This window comes from Phodopus roborovskii, unplaced genomic scaffold (assembly GCF_943737965.1).
Source record: "Phodopus roborovskii unplaced genomic scaffold, PHOROB, whole genome shotgun sequence".
NCBI lineage: Eukaryota > Metazoa > Chordata > Mammalia > Rodentia > Cricetidae > Phodopus > Phodopus roborovskii.
In genome coordinates this window covers 16,926,906-16,942,204 of record NW_026126434.1, presented here as the reverse complement: position 1 = coordinate 16,942,204, position 15,299 = coordinate 16,926,906, and the positions used below count along the sequence as shown (strand labels likewise).

Sequence of the window (15,299 nt, the reverse complement as noted above, 5' to 3'; positions counted from 1 at the left end):
CTAGGACACCAGGGCTTACTAAACAAGTGTCACTCTAGACTCTGGCTAACTACCCCACCCCTATCGAAAATCCTGCAATGAGCCCAATAGCAGATTTCTCTAACCTACTAACCCCATGTGGTTTGGAAAGTTAAGATATATAATTTTAAGCATACTTGTGGCATTCTTTCCGTCTCTGGTAACCCACTTTTTTAATAACATGAAGCTCTGGGAAATTAAGGAATTGGGATTTTCCACACGTATCTGATTGATTTCATCCACTGAAAAATTCAGTTCCCTTGCCAGCTCTGTGAAGAGAGAGAGAGTTAGGAAGTGTATTTGTTACTTTTTTATGTGCTTTTTCAAAGTCACATTCAATTCCTAACACCCCATTGCAAACAACAACATCAACAAAACCAGAGAAAGAAAATGAATTGTAAAGAAGCAATCTGGTGCTTGATTTTTATAGGCAGGCTGTGACCAGACTTTCCTTAGATAACTACTCACAATCAAATCCTAATTAGAAATCAATTGGGTTTTTTTTTTTTTTTTTTTTTTCTGACACAGTTTCTCTGTGTAGTCCTGGCTGTTCTAGAACTAGCTCTGTAGATCAGGCTGTCCTCGAACTCACAGAGATCTACCTGCCTCTGCCTCCCGAGTGCTGGGATTAAAGGCGGGCATGCATCACCACATCCAACTAGAAATCACTTTGAAAGATTCTTGGGATTTGTAGAGAGGATGTTGCTGGTTTCTTTTGATTCAGCCACATTCTCTGCAGATTGGACAAATGTACACAAGACAGGGAGGAGCTTATTACTCCTGAGCATGCACAGAGAGAGAGGACAGTTTGCTCTGAGCAATCCTATTGAACCACACCTCTTACTCATTTGCTAATGTACTGCAGGAAGTCTATCTTGTGGTACACAGGGGTTTATAAAATGATTCACACTGCAGACTTGAACTACTGGAAACTTGACCATTGTCCCCTTGTTGAACAGTTAGAAGTATATCATATAAAACAATGTTTCTATAACTGAAACCAGCCTACCTCTGCCCAAAATTTAACCATAACACACACTTTTACAATCACAAAAGCTTAAATTCATGTCATGACCATTAAGCATAGTGGTTAGGAAAAAAATACCATCACATGTGTAGATTCATTATCAATCAAAGCCAGGACCAGCAGATATTAATTTTGTAGGGAAGTACAAAATTTCAAGATTATTTTAAAAATCAAACTTATTTTAATGATACTTTCAAGAGACATTTCCATTTTGTTTGTTTAAATACTGAAAATTTTCTAATGGTCTTCATTGATCACACAGTAGTTCTAATTAAAGAGATTAGTTCCAGTTTTAATTCTACCATCTGTGTACATTTTAGGTGACAAGAGTCCTACTACCCAAGGAATCATCAAAAGCAAACATTATTTTTTGCTCAGAAGACTGGAGAAAGGCACACTGACCCTGAAGAATTCAGAGTTGGAGAATTTTATTTCTTCTTTTCTGGTTCTGGGGATGAACTGAGGCTTTGAGCATGCTAGGCCACTGGGCTCTGTCCCCAGCTCACCTAGCTCTTCTCCTGTACCACATCTCCAAAAATCTACTCTGGGGAAACTAAGGACTACTCATGTCAGATGAATGAAAATCTTGTTATTATTTATTAACAAAGCAAAGCAAAAATCAACATACATTGTTTTGTTTTATGTTTTTTTTTTTCAGGTAAATGACTTATGTTAAAAACAGAATTGGTGTTCAGATGGACTTTGTAGGGAACTATTTGTGAATGTAAATCACTATTAACTCTATTACTCCTCTCTACCTTCAGGATGTTATCCATGCACCGGACGTACCAGAATTCCAGGAAGCCCCTGACCATTAGCAGCTCATTTAGAGCAGAGGCTAGAGACCAGGTAAGGAGGGCTTTGCAATTTTGTAGGACTGGGAGGTGGATTTCAGTCATACAAAGGAAAAAAAATATAGATTTTCCCCCCCCATGGTCTGGTTTTACCTTCTCCCATTAACAACAGATAATGGTATGCCAAGAAAATGGTTGTACTGGCTGATATATACAATGACTTTAAAGAGGTGATAATTAATAGTTATAATTTTTACTAGTTATATACGGTCTATAGTCATAAAAGAAATCAAATATTTGCTCCAGTGTTCCAGTATATTTTCAGAGGAATGCCCAGAGTCTTTAGATGTGCATTTAAAAGGTATATTCACCCATGAAATATGAAATTTCTTCTTAGATTCACATGAGTCAGGATATAGGGGCAAGGCTCTTGTTAGGATCAATACTATAAAGCTAAGTTTTTTAGGTGACAACCCCACATTTGATTTTTATGATGTAAAACAAAGATGGATATTTCCTTTCCATCACCCTGACTGTTAATGGTTTCATAGAACTCAAGTACCTTTTCGAACTGCATCTGTTTTATTTACTTACACCCTTTTCCAAAAATTAACTTATGATCAAGGCTTTCATTCCTTTTTCTTAGTTAGAGAAATATTAAAAATAGATTTTTTGTTCTCTGTTGTCAAAGTAAGGCGAGGTTTTCCATTTAAATTCTAAGGCATAATAGTAAGTTCATTTAAAAGCATTAGTCCAATAAAGGCACAGCAATTGGGTAGGTACTTTCTTGGAAGGCTAAGTAATAGGTGTCTACAGTGGGCCACACCGGGTCATGGGGTAACTGAACCATTGGCTTTTAACAACAGAGATCGTGTTAATTATGTAGTCATAGTCTTAGCTGTTTTTTGTTTGTTTTTTTAATGCTCCTAAGGCCAGATGAAGAAAGAGTTTAAAGGTCTAACTTTGTACATGTACAGAAAAAAAAAAAACAAGGGTGTACAGTTGCTATCAGTAATTATCAGGACAGGTAGAATTATGGATAACATTTTACTGTTTGCTTGTTTGTGTATTTGGAGATGTATAGGATAGTTTTTGCAGGTGATGAAGACAAGGACACTGGGAAAGGATACCTGTTTCATTCAGGCGCTTATGTACTTACCTGTCCAACTAAGTCCCAGGTGATCGGCTACTATTGCCATCCTGATATCTGTCCGCTCACAAGGACTCTGTGGACCTACGATTTACAATTTCTCAATTAAAACAAATGCCAAGGAAGACACGACACTGGAAAATTGCTTTGCGTAGTACTCAGATTTTACAGAGACTGACACTAACACTGTGTACTTAGATGTGTCCTAGTCACCTACACAAACACTTCTTGTCTGTCACTCGCATCAGGCCAAATGCCAGATTACATGGATGCTCGGAATGTAATGAGATTGAACATGCTGGCGAGCTGGCCACTTTACAACGGTCACAGAATCGCGTTGGTGGCAACAACCATGACAGAATCTGAACATCTGCATTGGCTCTGACAGAGCCATAATCCATGAGCACATTAGAAAGGAAAATCTTTCACATCTTTGAATGACACCAGTGTAGCATGCTTCCCTAGCTCTCTACAGTGTAGCTGGATTGAAAGAGGATAGAGCGTCTAGGACAGCACACACAGATGACAATGACAGAATGAGAAGCTACGGTTAAACCACTCCACAAGCAATCACGACAGGTCATGCACTAGGGTCTACGAGTTGGAAAGTGTTTACGGACTATGCTGTTTCTCCAGGTCGTGAGCAAAGAGCGCTCAAGAAACCTGACTGCCTTCATTCTCACCAGTCCTCCTACTGCCGGCCTTTCCACTCTTTGATTTTAAAGGTGTTGCCTCTGTTCTCTTATCTCTAGCAGACTTCGTGGTAACTGAAGGCTGGCCACCCCGGGAAGTCTCGGACAACGACGTGTTTCTTGAGGTACTCTCTTCCTCATCAGACAACTCCGACTGCATCTTTTTGTCTTCTTCAGTGAGGCGGTCCACAAGTTTTAGGGTCTCACCACTAATTCCCTTAAAATATTCAATGGGATGTTTACATACCGCCTTAAGCTGACTTTCTCTAACTTTAGCAGTGGTGGTTTTGGTGTTGGTGGTTGTGGTGGTGATGGTGACACAGGTGGATCTTACCTTTACTGGTAACTTGGATGGAGGCAGTTTGGCCTTGCCTTTCTCTGGCTGCCCTCGCTTTTGTGTGGCACATGCTTTTCTGACTGAAACTACGTTCTCCCTGTGTGTGTTTTTGACTGGAATTCGGGACTTGGCATCTACACATGAAGAAGTAGGAAGGGTTTTGTTTTTCTCAGATGGACCAACCTGCCTCAGTTTACCTGCTTTACTGTCTGGCTTATGATTTGGCGGGAAGGCATCTTTTGGTGCAGTGGCCTTTATGGGAAGCTTGGATTTCCGCCTAACCCCTATTGGTTCCTTCCGCAAATCTCTGGTGCAGTGTCCTTGTGTCCCTGGACTCTTTCCTGAGCCTTTCACTGGATTAGCTTTCTCTGTGGTACGAGTGGGTGCAGCGCGTCCTGTCAGAACTACGTGATTTGTGGTGTTATCTGTCTGCATAGTGGAAGAATCCAGATTATTGTTGTTATTGAAGTTATCTTTTTGAAAATCATGTTTCTCTTGGGACCTAACGCCCACCTGGCTATTGGGTGCACTTGAGATTACTGTCATCACTTCGTTTTCTAACCCCTGACTACTGGTCACCACAGCCTCTATCTTATCTGTCACTTCTCCAGAGCCTTCTTTCTTCATGGTCATGGTAGATGCGGAAATTCCCATTTTTATAGGTGTGCGTGACTTGGGGTCAACTTTTGAGGCGTTAGCAGCGGCTGCTGACTTCTCCAGAGAGCCAGTACAGGCTGCGCTTTCCTGACACTCTCCGCTGGTCGGGATGCTGGGGTTGGGTTCGACTGTAGGCATCTCTACATCTCTCTCTAGATTGGTGTCTACCGAGGTGTCCCCTGACTGTGGCTGTGGGATGTCAGTGACCATACTGTTATCCCCTTCCCCCTGGGCCCCTGACTTCCCTTCAGGAGTATGCTCACCAATCTGGAAAAATTGGAGCCTCTCTTCCACAAAATCTCTCTTGCTCATGTCAATTGCACCACTGCGGGTCATCTCAAACATTTTTCCTTCATGAAATGGAAAGGGGTTAGGCTCACTAGTTGGGGTACTCTCATCAGTTGGTGTTCTGGCTGGCGTTGTGTCAGGGGTGGTTGCCGGAGAGCGGTCGTCCACCGCCAGACCAAATGGCTTAGTGTCATCTTCCCGAGATTTACCGTCAAAAACTTCATTGTCCCCTCGGTTATTGGGCCAAGGGTCAAAATCTAGACCCTTGGTCGCTACTGTTTTAAAAGGAGTGGCAAATTCTTCATCGACTTTGTAACTGAAGTAAGTATCGGGAAACACCGATCTGTCTGGATGTCTGCCTTCCAGGGTGAAAAACTGAGCCCCTGACTTGGGATCACTCTTCTCCGGGGTTCTATCGGATGAAGAGCTTTTAGAAGACGATGGCCTTTCTTCATCCAGTCCCACTTTCCCCTCCTCCTCAATAACTTCCAGTTTACTCTGACTGAAAGAGCGGTCGGCTGGCTTCAGGATGCCCTCCGTCCAGACGTCCTTTTTGGTGTCCACAGTTTGACTGGGGAGTTTAGAGTCACTCTCTGTTAGGCCATCGTCCTCATCTTGCAGGTCATAGCCATCCAGAGAGTCAATCTCGGTAGCATCTGTGTCATGGGAAAACTCGGCCGTGGTTGCGATGGAACACTCAGTGACAGACTGGTCATTGTTTCCATTCTGAGCTGTTTCGTTCTGAGGTGAGTCAAGGCCAGACTCACTCTCTCTCCCATTACTCTCCACCTCTTTCTGGTTAGAAGCCTTCATGGCTGCAGTTTTGGATTTGGCCATGTCTTTCTGTCCTTCATCAACTTCCTTTAACTTGAAGGTGTATTTTTTAACTGGAACTGGTTGATACATGGACTCATCATCGCTGGAGTCGCTGACATCAGCCCCGGGAGGGACTGGTGATGGGGGCTGCACTCGGATGACAGGTTCAGCCAACTGGTACTTGTCACACTCATCCTGAAGGTTGACCTCAATCATGTCAATCTCCCTTTCAGGGAGATAGTGATGTTTCTTATCCGATTCCATCTGGTCGGCATCCAGAGGGGGAGGAGGAGGAAACTCAATATAGGCAACTCGGTTACATTTGGGTCTTTGGGTCGCGTCTTTGCTCACATCACGATCTGTTTCTTGTTCTACAGTCACCTGCTTTACAGGGGCTGATTTGGGTTCCTCTGACTCCGACTCCTCAGAAACCTCGGGAATCGGGCTGGGTTGTCCTGGTATAAAAGCTATGAGGGAGTCTGGCGTCTTAGATGTGAACTCATAACTTACTTCCTCTGAGCTGGGAGTTTCTGGGGTCAAAGGGCTCTTCCCAGAGCTGTCTAGAAAGGACACTTGCTCTAGAGTATCATCTTCTGGACTGCCCTGGGGAGAAGGAGGCTGCTTTTGCTGTCTAGCTGTATAGAAGGTTCCCCTAGCTTCCTGCACCGTCTTACATTCCTGACTTATGATTTTTTTTACACCTCCTTGTTGGAGCTCCTTTTCATACTGTTTCCCCACTTGCACAAAGCTGACATAAACAGGTAAGGTTTTGATTTCTTTCCCTCCCTCTGTCTGGGCTAGTGGAGCAAGCTTCTCCAACCCCTCCATGGAACCATGGTCAAACACATCACTAGAGGGAGAGTCCTTTCCTGGGCTAAACTCTAACGAATCAGGAGATCTGGTGGGAGAGGTCTCAGTTTCATCAAGAACTGGACAGAGGCCTACGTAACTCTGTTTGGAAACTTTGCTGATCTCAGAATAGGTAACTTTTTCATCATCTATGGAATTAAAGTGCTGGTTTCCCACTATCTCTTTGCTCACACTTGACTGGGACACTTTTTGGGATAGTTCATGTTTTGGAAATGTTGACTGCTCACAAAACCCATCAGGAATGTTAGAAGATGGCATCTTCCTCTCGTCTGTCACCCTGATGGGAATGTGAGATACCACTGAGCTCTCGCTTCTCCTGGGAAGATGGTCAAAAGCATCGCTGGAAGGACGGTCCCCTTCTTTAACAATATACTCCCTGTATAACACTTTCTTGGAGGGAGATTTTACACTCATTTCCTTAATTTCTGAGAGAGAGCCATTCGTTAACAACTTGTGTTCTCTCTCAGTCACACACATAAATTCATTCTTTGGATCAGTGTTTTCGCTCTCGTCGGGGCAACCAGTATGATTCTCCCTGATATCATGTACAAGCACATGCGACAGTTTCTCTTTCTGAGCCTTATTGTTATTGGCTCCAGAACTTTCCCACGTTCTAAAGATTTTTCTGTCCCATGGTCCCTTGGTTGCTAGGTCTGATGTCATGGGACAGGCTGAGTCTTCTTCAGCCTGCTGCTCAGGGAAGAACTCAGGCATTGCCTTACTTAACATCTCAGTTCTGTGTCTTTTGGCATCATCAGAGCCAGATTGATTAACAATAATGTCATTGTTTTTGGCATGCTCGGCTTTGACTATGGTAACATCATTTTCCACTGGCCCTCTCTCCTCTGAGAGGTCTACAGCCTTCTGCTGTTTTTCTCTAGCAAAACCTGGGTATGTGGGCAGCTTGTTTTCTTGAGTTTTCTTAACTGGGATTCGGGATGGGCCATCCAGATTTTTCTCTTCTTGAGATGGGTCCTTACTTTTTGTACGTGTGCCTTGCTCAAATTTTAATCGAATGGAACTGAGTTTAGACTGTTTGAGCTGAAACCCAGACTGGGGCCCTTCTGGTCCCCTGCTCTGAGCAATGACAGTTCTTTTGGTTTCCTCTGTAGGCTGGCCATCCTCACTTTGTTGAGAAGGTACCCTCTTCTCTGGGCTGCTGGACCCACTCTGTGTCTTCCTGTCCTCAATCTGAGGGACACCTTGTCCATCTTGGCCACGCTGCCTGGCCTTAACCCACTCGTCATTGGATGCCAATAGTTCTGTCAACACCTTCTCGGGACTACTGCTGGTGGAGCTCTGGGAAGAGTATTCTTTGCCATTTTTGGGGCGTCGTGGCTTTTTCTCCGGGGACTGCAGTTCATCGTTTAGCTTCTCGGTTTTGTCACGAAAAAACTGTGATACTTCAGTTAATTTCTCTTCAGCCTCCTTCACAGTCCTGTCCACCCTATCTTCATATATTAACTTTTCTCTACCTCTGTCTAGTCTGTCCTCAGACAAGGACATCCACATGGCATGTTTTGGACCACTGACATTACCCGCATAGTGCAACACTGTCACTTTATCAAAATGCTCATCTTTAGACACTCTCCCTATACCATTTTCAGACACATCTTTATAGATTTTGGAGAGGATTTCTTTTTTGGGGGCAGTGGCTACTTTATCTCTGGAGCGCTTATCAGATCTCTGTAACTGTGAGCTAGGGGGTCCTACAGGGTCTGTCACCGATTCCTCGGTATCAGAGTGAGAAACATCTAACTTCTCTGACAGAAGCATTTTCTCAGCAAACCTGTAAGACTCCCCTCTTAGGTCTGACAACTCGTCATCATGGTATTCTACAGAGTGCTGACTCAACAGCTTCAGTGTTTTATAAGAGTCATCGGACAGGAGCTGTGCGGAACTGGGGCGGCTATCTTCTTCTTGGGACACTGGAGTATTTACTCTGGAAGACTCCAGATAAGAAGGCAAGGACTCTTCTGCTGCAAGTTCTTCTTCTTCTTGCTGACCCTGCTCCTCGGGGCAAGGAAAAGCATCGTGTTTCTCTGGCAGAAAATCTTTTAAGTTAATACTTCCCCGGGATAAGTCTTTCTGACACCCAGATACTTCCTTCTCTGGATGCTTTTTGGTCTCTCTAATAATGACTTCAGTGGGTTCAGCTTGGTTACCTTTTTCGATGTGGACTTCTATTATACGCTCCAGTTTGGGTTTCATTTGGTTGTCCTTCTCTGCGTGCTGGGCTGAGGTCTCAGCAGCAGACTTGGGGATATCTGGAGACATGGCCGACTTGTGTTCAAACAGCCCTGCCAGCTCTTTAGAAGGGTCTCGCCCAGACTGGAAGGCCTTCATAATGTCATGGACTGACATGGTTTCCTCAATTCTTTCTGAGGCACACTCGCTGCCAGGAGGGGAGTGATACACCATCCTGGTGGTTGTGGTAATGTGGGTCTCCTCTTTGACACGCATGCCTTTACTTAAAACCCGACTGTGGTCCTCTTCCTCACTACTGGCTTTCATCTGAAATGCTTTTACTTTTTCCTTAATGCTAGAGGTGGTAGGCTTTGGCTCCAACTCCATAAATGTAGCTGAAGGTTTGGGGGACATAGGGTCTTCTGGCTGGGACTGGGGGATGTCTCCAGTAGAGGGCTCATAGCTCCTGATCACATGGACCACTTCAGTCCTGGTCTCCGTGATGACAGGAGGGATGGGGACTTCATGAAAAAGTGGCTTAGGGCCCGTGCTCTCGGCACTTTGTGGGGCTGATGGTGTTTTCTCACTTCTGGTTTCAAAGCCACTGTCGGACAAGGGACTTTTATCTTGGTCATGTTGAGAAAAGTCATCAGGAGACTCTAAGATGGCATCTGATCCAAAGAAAGAGTCAGCCATCTTGCACAATTCCTTCTCGGAGGTGGAAGGCCTCATGGAGGCTGGCGGCATTTTGAGTTTATGCTCCTGCAAGGCCATGGCTGGCTTGAGAATCCTTTTCTGTCTCTCCTCTCCGTCCTTCTTTGCATCTTCAAATTTGTACTTTAAGTTGGTCAATGAACTGCTCCCAATGTCATTGGTCAAGTAGTCAATGACTCTAGTCAGGTTGGCCTTCCCATGTACTTTTTCCGGCGGAGGTGGGGTATGGCTGGCTACAGCCTGCCTGGCTTCTCGTATTTCCTCAGAACTAAATTCTATCCAATCATCCTCTGGAGAATGTCCTTTGTCACTCTTCGGGGATTTAGGTGGCCCTTTGCTGTCAACACACACATCCTTTTTGAGGATCTCACTGACTTTCACTAAGTCTTCCTTCACTTTCTCAACAATTTTGAAAGGTTCTTCATCATCTATCCTCCCTTCTTTGGGAAGGTCGTGTTGGAATGGCTTCTCCTCAGACACGTCTGTCTGCAAGATGGCTGTCATTCTCATGAGGTCCTCTTTCATTTCCGCTACGTCCTTTAAGATCTCCTGACTGGAAGATAAGGAAGATGGCGCTGACAGCTTAAGGGCAGAGGGTGTGAGGAAAAGAGATGACTTAGCGGGAGATGAAGTTCGACTGAAATGGGGTTGGGGGCGTGTCTCTGTAGTCAATGTTTTAATGGGTGACAGCAAAGCCGCTGCCGATTTTGTGAGTGAATTAGAGTCTGGGAGTTTCTTTAATGCTGGTTCTGACAAAACATTGACTACCGAGTATACTGGCACTGTGATTACTGATGACGTTACAGATGAGGTAGTAGCAGATATTGAAGACCCGAGGGAGGTGTAGAGTGCACTTGCGGAGGGCGTTCTAAGAGACTGAAAAGCCGAGGGTGCTGCAGACACATATGACCTGAGTGGGGAAAAGGGTATGGCTGTTGTGGTAGAGAGTGCTTTCTCTACCCTGTCGGTGGCTGCACTCACCACCGAACTCACAGCATTTGTGGCTGTAGAAATTTTGTCCTGTAACGTGGCAGTGGCTTTGCATCCATTAATTAAAGCTGAAGATGAAGGGTACTTCAGAGGAGAAACAGATCCATTGACTAGTGCTACCTCTGCATGTCCAGATGCCTGCTTTAAGGGGGAGGAGAGAGAGGATGCCATCGTGGCTTTAGCTGATGAGATGACATCAGCTGCAGGCTTAGTTGGAGATACCACTGACTTCAAAGGTGAAGAGATCAACGGTGCTGCTGAGGTGATAATCGACTTAAATGGTAAGCTTGAGGAATACATAGTAATGTTTGATTTGGGGGAGGCGGGGGGTGTCATAGTAATGGATGACCTCTCTAAAAGAGACCCTGCGGTCGTCACGGGAGAAGTTCGAGAGGAAAAGGTTGAGTTGGGTGCCAGACCCTTTAAAGGCGTAGCCTCGGTGGTGACTGCGGGAGCTCTCCCCAGGGTACCAGAGGCAACTTGGACATTGTATGGAGATGGTGACACCACTGTTTTTATTGGCGAAGAAATTGTCCGAAAAGATCTAATGGGAGATGCCACATCACTAATGGATTTGACCGAAGATGTAGTTGATGCGCCTAGTGTGGATTTGATTGGAGAAGGAGTCGAAACAGACCATATGGATTTTAACGGAGATGCTGATGGTGTGTTAGAGGAGGAGCTGGATAAGGAGGCAAAGCCTGACTTGGCTGGCCCGGGTACTGTGACTGGAGCTGTGGTCCAGGACTGGTAAGGTCTTGTAGAAAAGAATGGCTTGTATGAGTAAGTGGTGGGGAGGGATCTTGCTGTTCCTGAACTCCGTTCAACTGTTTCTTAAATTTTAAAATGAAAATCAAACACAAAAAAAAAATCAACAAAAATGGTTGAGAAACAGAGAAGAGACCAGAGAAAAAAAATTGGTCAGTAAACTTGGAAATATTGCAGAAGCAAGTACAATTGTTTGCATGATTTAGGACGGGAGAGGCAAAAAAGGAACGGCTTGAAGCAAAAGAGGAAAAATAAGCATGAATGAACATGAAGAATCTGAAGTGAAAGGAAAAAAAAAACCAAAACAACAAAAAACAAAAGATGACAAATGACGTAAATAAAAACCAGAGCAGAAGTGGAATGAAACATAAGGAAAGCACGTAGCAGCCATATAGGCCAATGACGTAAGCAGAAACACAGGCCAAGTATTGACAATGACAAAAATGAACACAATGGAAAACGGCCTCCTTACTTCCTATTGACTTTCTTGTGTGCTGGGTTAGAAATAGCAGCAGCCATTCGGTTTTGCCTGTATACATACACATGTCTGTTTTGTGCAACCACAGAAAGTGTTTTAAGACTCTTGAAGGTTTCCTCTGCTACAGCTTGTCCACCATAAATTGCACCTAGTTAGAACCATTTCAATATGTGAATCCACACATTAAATATTTGAAACTTTCTTTTTCTCTCTCTCCTTTTCAGAAAAACCACTCAAGCTTTATCATGCAGAGTCCAAAATAACTAGTAAGAGACAGGCAACTTGTGTGCAAATTGTGAAGCCACTGGATTTTTAAATCTGTTCTTCCATGCAGGATTGGTTATGTTTCACACCCATAAAAAGCCAATAAGAGCAAGAAACTGCCTGAGTCAAAGCTGTCAACCCAAAACTTAAAACAAAGAAGAGGAATGTTTGCATCGATAATTTTTTTTCCATGCAGTATATTCCTTTTGATGGGGGAGAGGGGAGAAAATGTGATATGAAATGAGTTTAAAATGCATGTGTACATACACACATACAAAAGGGGAAAAACAGAAAATATGGTCATGGTTACCAGAGCAAGCAAAGCAACTAAAAATGTTTGATCATGCGGCGATTTATCATAACAAACAAGCCAAAGAAGTAATACAGTTTCAAAGCAGTATTATGCATGGTATATATAATGTTTAAAAGTACGTTTTCAAGAACATTTGGAAAGAAGAGTACACTTTTTCCATGAGAGGTAAAGTCTTTGTACCTTTTGAGATTTTAGGAAACTTTGTGATATATTATTGAATATATCTGCAATGAAAGAACTCCACAGCTAGATCTTGTTCATTATAAAGAGAACAAAAATTTATGTCTTTACCCCATAATATGATCTACTTTTTAACTCTCAAAAGGTATTGTGGGGGAAATCCAAAAAGCACAAATATATTTTGAAGACCCCATATATCAAACTACCTACAGCAGCATAAGGTACAAATGTATAAGTTTATCAAATGCAAAGGTACCGATTCTAGTACCATTCTAGAATATTCCTCATATTCTTGGATACTCCACACACTGCGACAGCCATGAGGAAAGATGGGTCTAATAATACCAACATTCTTCCCAAAACAGGTAAGAAACTCACATATAAGATAGGTACACACTGGGGACAGCAAATGCAAGCTTAGCCTTCTCTACTTCCGAAACTCTTAAGCAAAGCCAGCTGGTCACAGGTTTGGAATGTCTGCCAAGGACTAATGTCCCATCCCAGAGAGGAGTACAGTCTTGGTTCAAAAAGGCAACAGTTCACAGTCACACCAAGACGTATGGAGGACATGAGAACCTTTTCCTTGAACTGTGCCCAGGCCACAATCCTCTCAGTGAATTAGAAATCCTCTGGCGAGGGTAAGGAGTTCCATTCCTAGTATACATTTAAAGGCAGATATTTAGAACAAGCCTTTTTCTAGTGCTATGTAGTAGCCTTACTAAAGCGGAAGAGCTAAGGGAACCTCACACAGGCATGACTCCGTCTGGTCATTAGTAACAATCCTAGTGTTTAACCTATGAGAAAGGCCATACTTTAGACTCATGGCTTGATTCAATAGTTTGGGCTCAGTGTGTGCTACCCAAAACTGGGAAAGGGTCTATACTGTTTGGTTTAATTAAGAAAAGTTTTTGTTGTTGTTTTTTTTTTTGTTTGTTTTGTTTATGTTTTTGTTGTTTTCTTCAATGAATGTAGGTGCTGTGGAAGCCAGAAGAGGATGTTGGGTCCCCCTGGAGCTGGAGTTACAGGCTATCGTGTGAGTCCTAAGAACTGAACTCAGGTTCTCTGCAAGAGTAGTAAGCACTCTTAACCACTGAGGCATCTCTCCAGCCCTTCACAAGATGTCTCTTGAAGTACATCTATGATTTCTAACTTTGAAAGGAACCACCAAATTACAAGTTCAGGACTCCCTTTGTGAATGAGCATGACCAAGTCTGGACATCAGGCAGTTAACAACAAACACCCTGGGCCATAGGGATAGGGGAACGTATAACTTATTTAGAGCCTAACACCTTCAGTGGCTTGGGACAGTTCCCTTTTGTTCTTAGACCCTTCTCATTCTTCTGTTGAACATTCCTGTGTGCCATGTGATATAACAGACTAAAACCATTCCCTTCTGCCAAAAATCAATGACAAGCTGAATAGATCCAACACCAACCAAACAGCTACACTGAATAGATCCAACACCAACCAAACAGCTACACTGAATAGATCCAACACCAACCAAACAGCTACACTTTTATATGCAAGGAAAACTCACTCAGCCTTAGATTTCAGACAACTAACACCTTGAAGATAGACTAAGGGAAATCTACCTGGGTCATCCTGTCTCTCACATAAAGTAGCTGTCCCAACAAGCCTAAGAATGATGATACCTTAGGGCTTCGAAAGAGAAATAACACCCCAGAGTTACACCTAATTAACTTGACAGAAAAACCAAATAGCCTCAGGCATGTCCTACTACCCTGTTGTGTCACAACAATAATTAGTTTCAGACTTCTGGTTCTGACAGTGCTGTGTCTACTGATGGAGAAAAGTCAGGTCTGAGGGGAGTATTCAAGAATGTGGTAGCCTTGTCCCCTGCATTCCTCTTGCATTCTACATCTGGAATCCGAACACAAAACTTTCCTAATGGAGTTAGAGTCAGATGGGCCATGTCCAGCTCATGTGCCATATGTATGTGGCCCACTGACCTCAGAAGAGGTGGGGGCAACAAGACTGTGGCTTTAAATTGTGACATCTCCAAGTCTCTGGGAACCCATGTGTGAATAGCTAGGAATCAAGGACAAAGCATTGTCATGTAAATTTTCTTTAAGCTACAGCTTTCCACCAGTTACCGTGGTGGCAGGACCCTGTGTTAACCAAACAGGGCACTGCATTCTGTACTCACAGGTCCCCTTGGGGCTGGGGCTAACTCTAGGGCTATGGTGACCATGGGATATGAGCATTGCAACCACGAGGGAAGAAAAGGTAGTCAGCAGAGAAAGACAGAATATGACCAAATAAACTTAACCATCTTGTGAGGCAGTTATGAGTAAACTCAAACAACTACTAGAACCAGAGCACACACTTTCCCAGCCTAGTCCATGAACAGCCTTAGAAATGAGATCATGACTGAAGATAAAGAGATTGGATAAAAAGTCCAGAGATGACTAGTACTAACCCCAGAAGAGAGTATATGAATGTAACAAAGGGAAAAGAACTAGAAGCACTATGCTACAGTCTAGTTCTATTATGAGAATTGAGATGACAAAGTGACCTAGCCATCCCCTATGCCACCACAAATATGCAGAAGTAAATATACACTTTCCCCTTTGAGCACAAATTTAAAGGAACATGGGCACTTATCTGTGAGCATGTTAACAATTATCAAAGAAAAATCAAGACTTTAAAAGGAAAAGAAAAACAGCTTATAAGTAAAACAATTAGTTACTAGCTTCAAGAACAAATCATTTTTAGCTATGACCTGGGGTATCTGT

General features: G+C 43.4%; 1 protein-coding gene across 5 annotated transcripts in view; it reads right to left on the bottom strand.

Moving 5' to 3' along the window:
* Nucleotides 1-15,299, bottom strand: part of Ank3 (ankyrin 3) — a 300,411-nt gene that overhangs the window by 24,396 nt on the left and 260,716 nt on the right. For 4 of the 5 annotated variants that reach the window (XM_051186874.1, XM_051186873.1, XM_051186875.1 and 1 more), the window contains exons 40-42: nt 8,815-11,373; nt 2,999-3,073; nt 156-287 (exon numbers count right to left, since the gene is read on the bottom strand). In XM_051186874.1, the coding sequence (XP_051042831.1) occupies nt 156-287; nt 2,999-3,073; nt 8,815-11,373 (2,766 nt within the window). Of the gene's footprint in view, nt 1-155; nt 288-2,998; nt 3,074-3,672; nt 11,374-15,299 lie in introns of all 5 variants that reach the window. The other variant, XM_051186871.1, reaches the window with a different exon arrangement.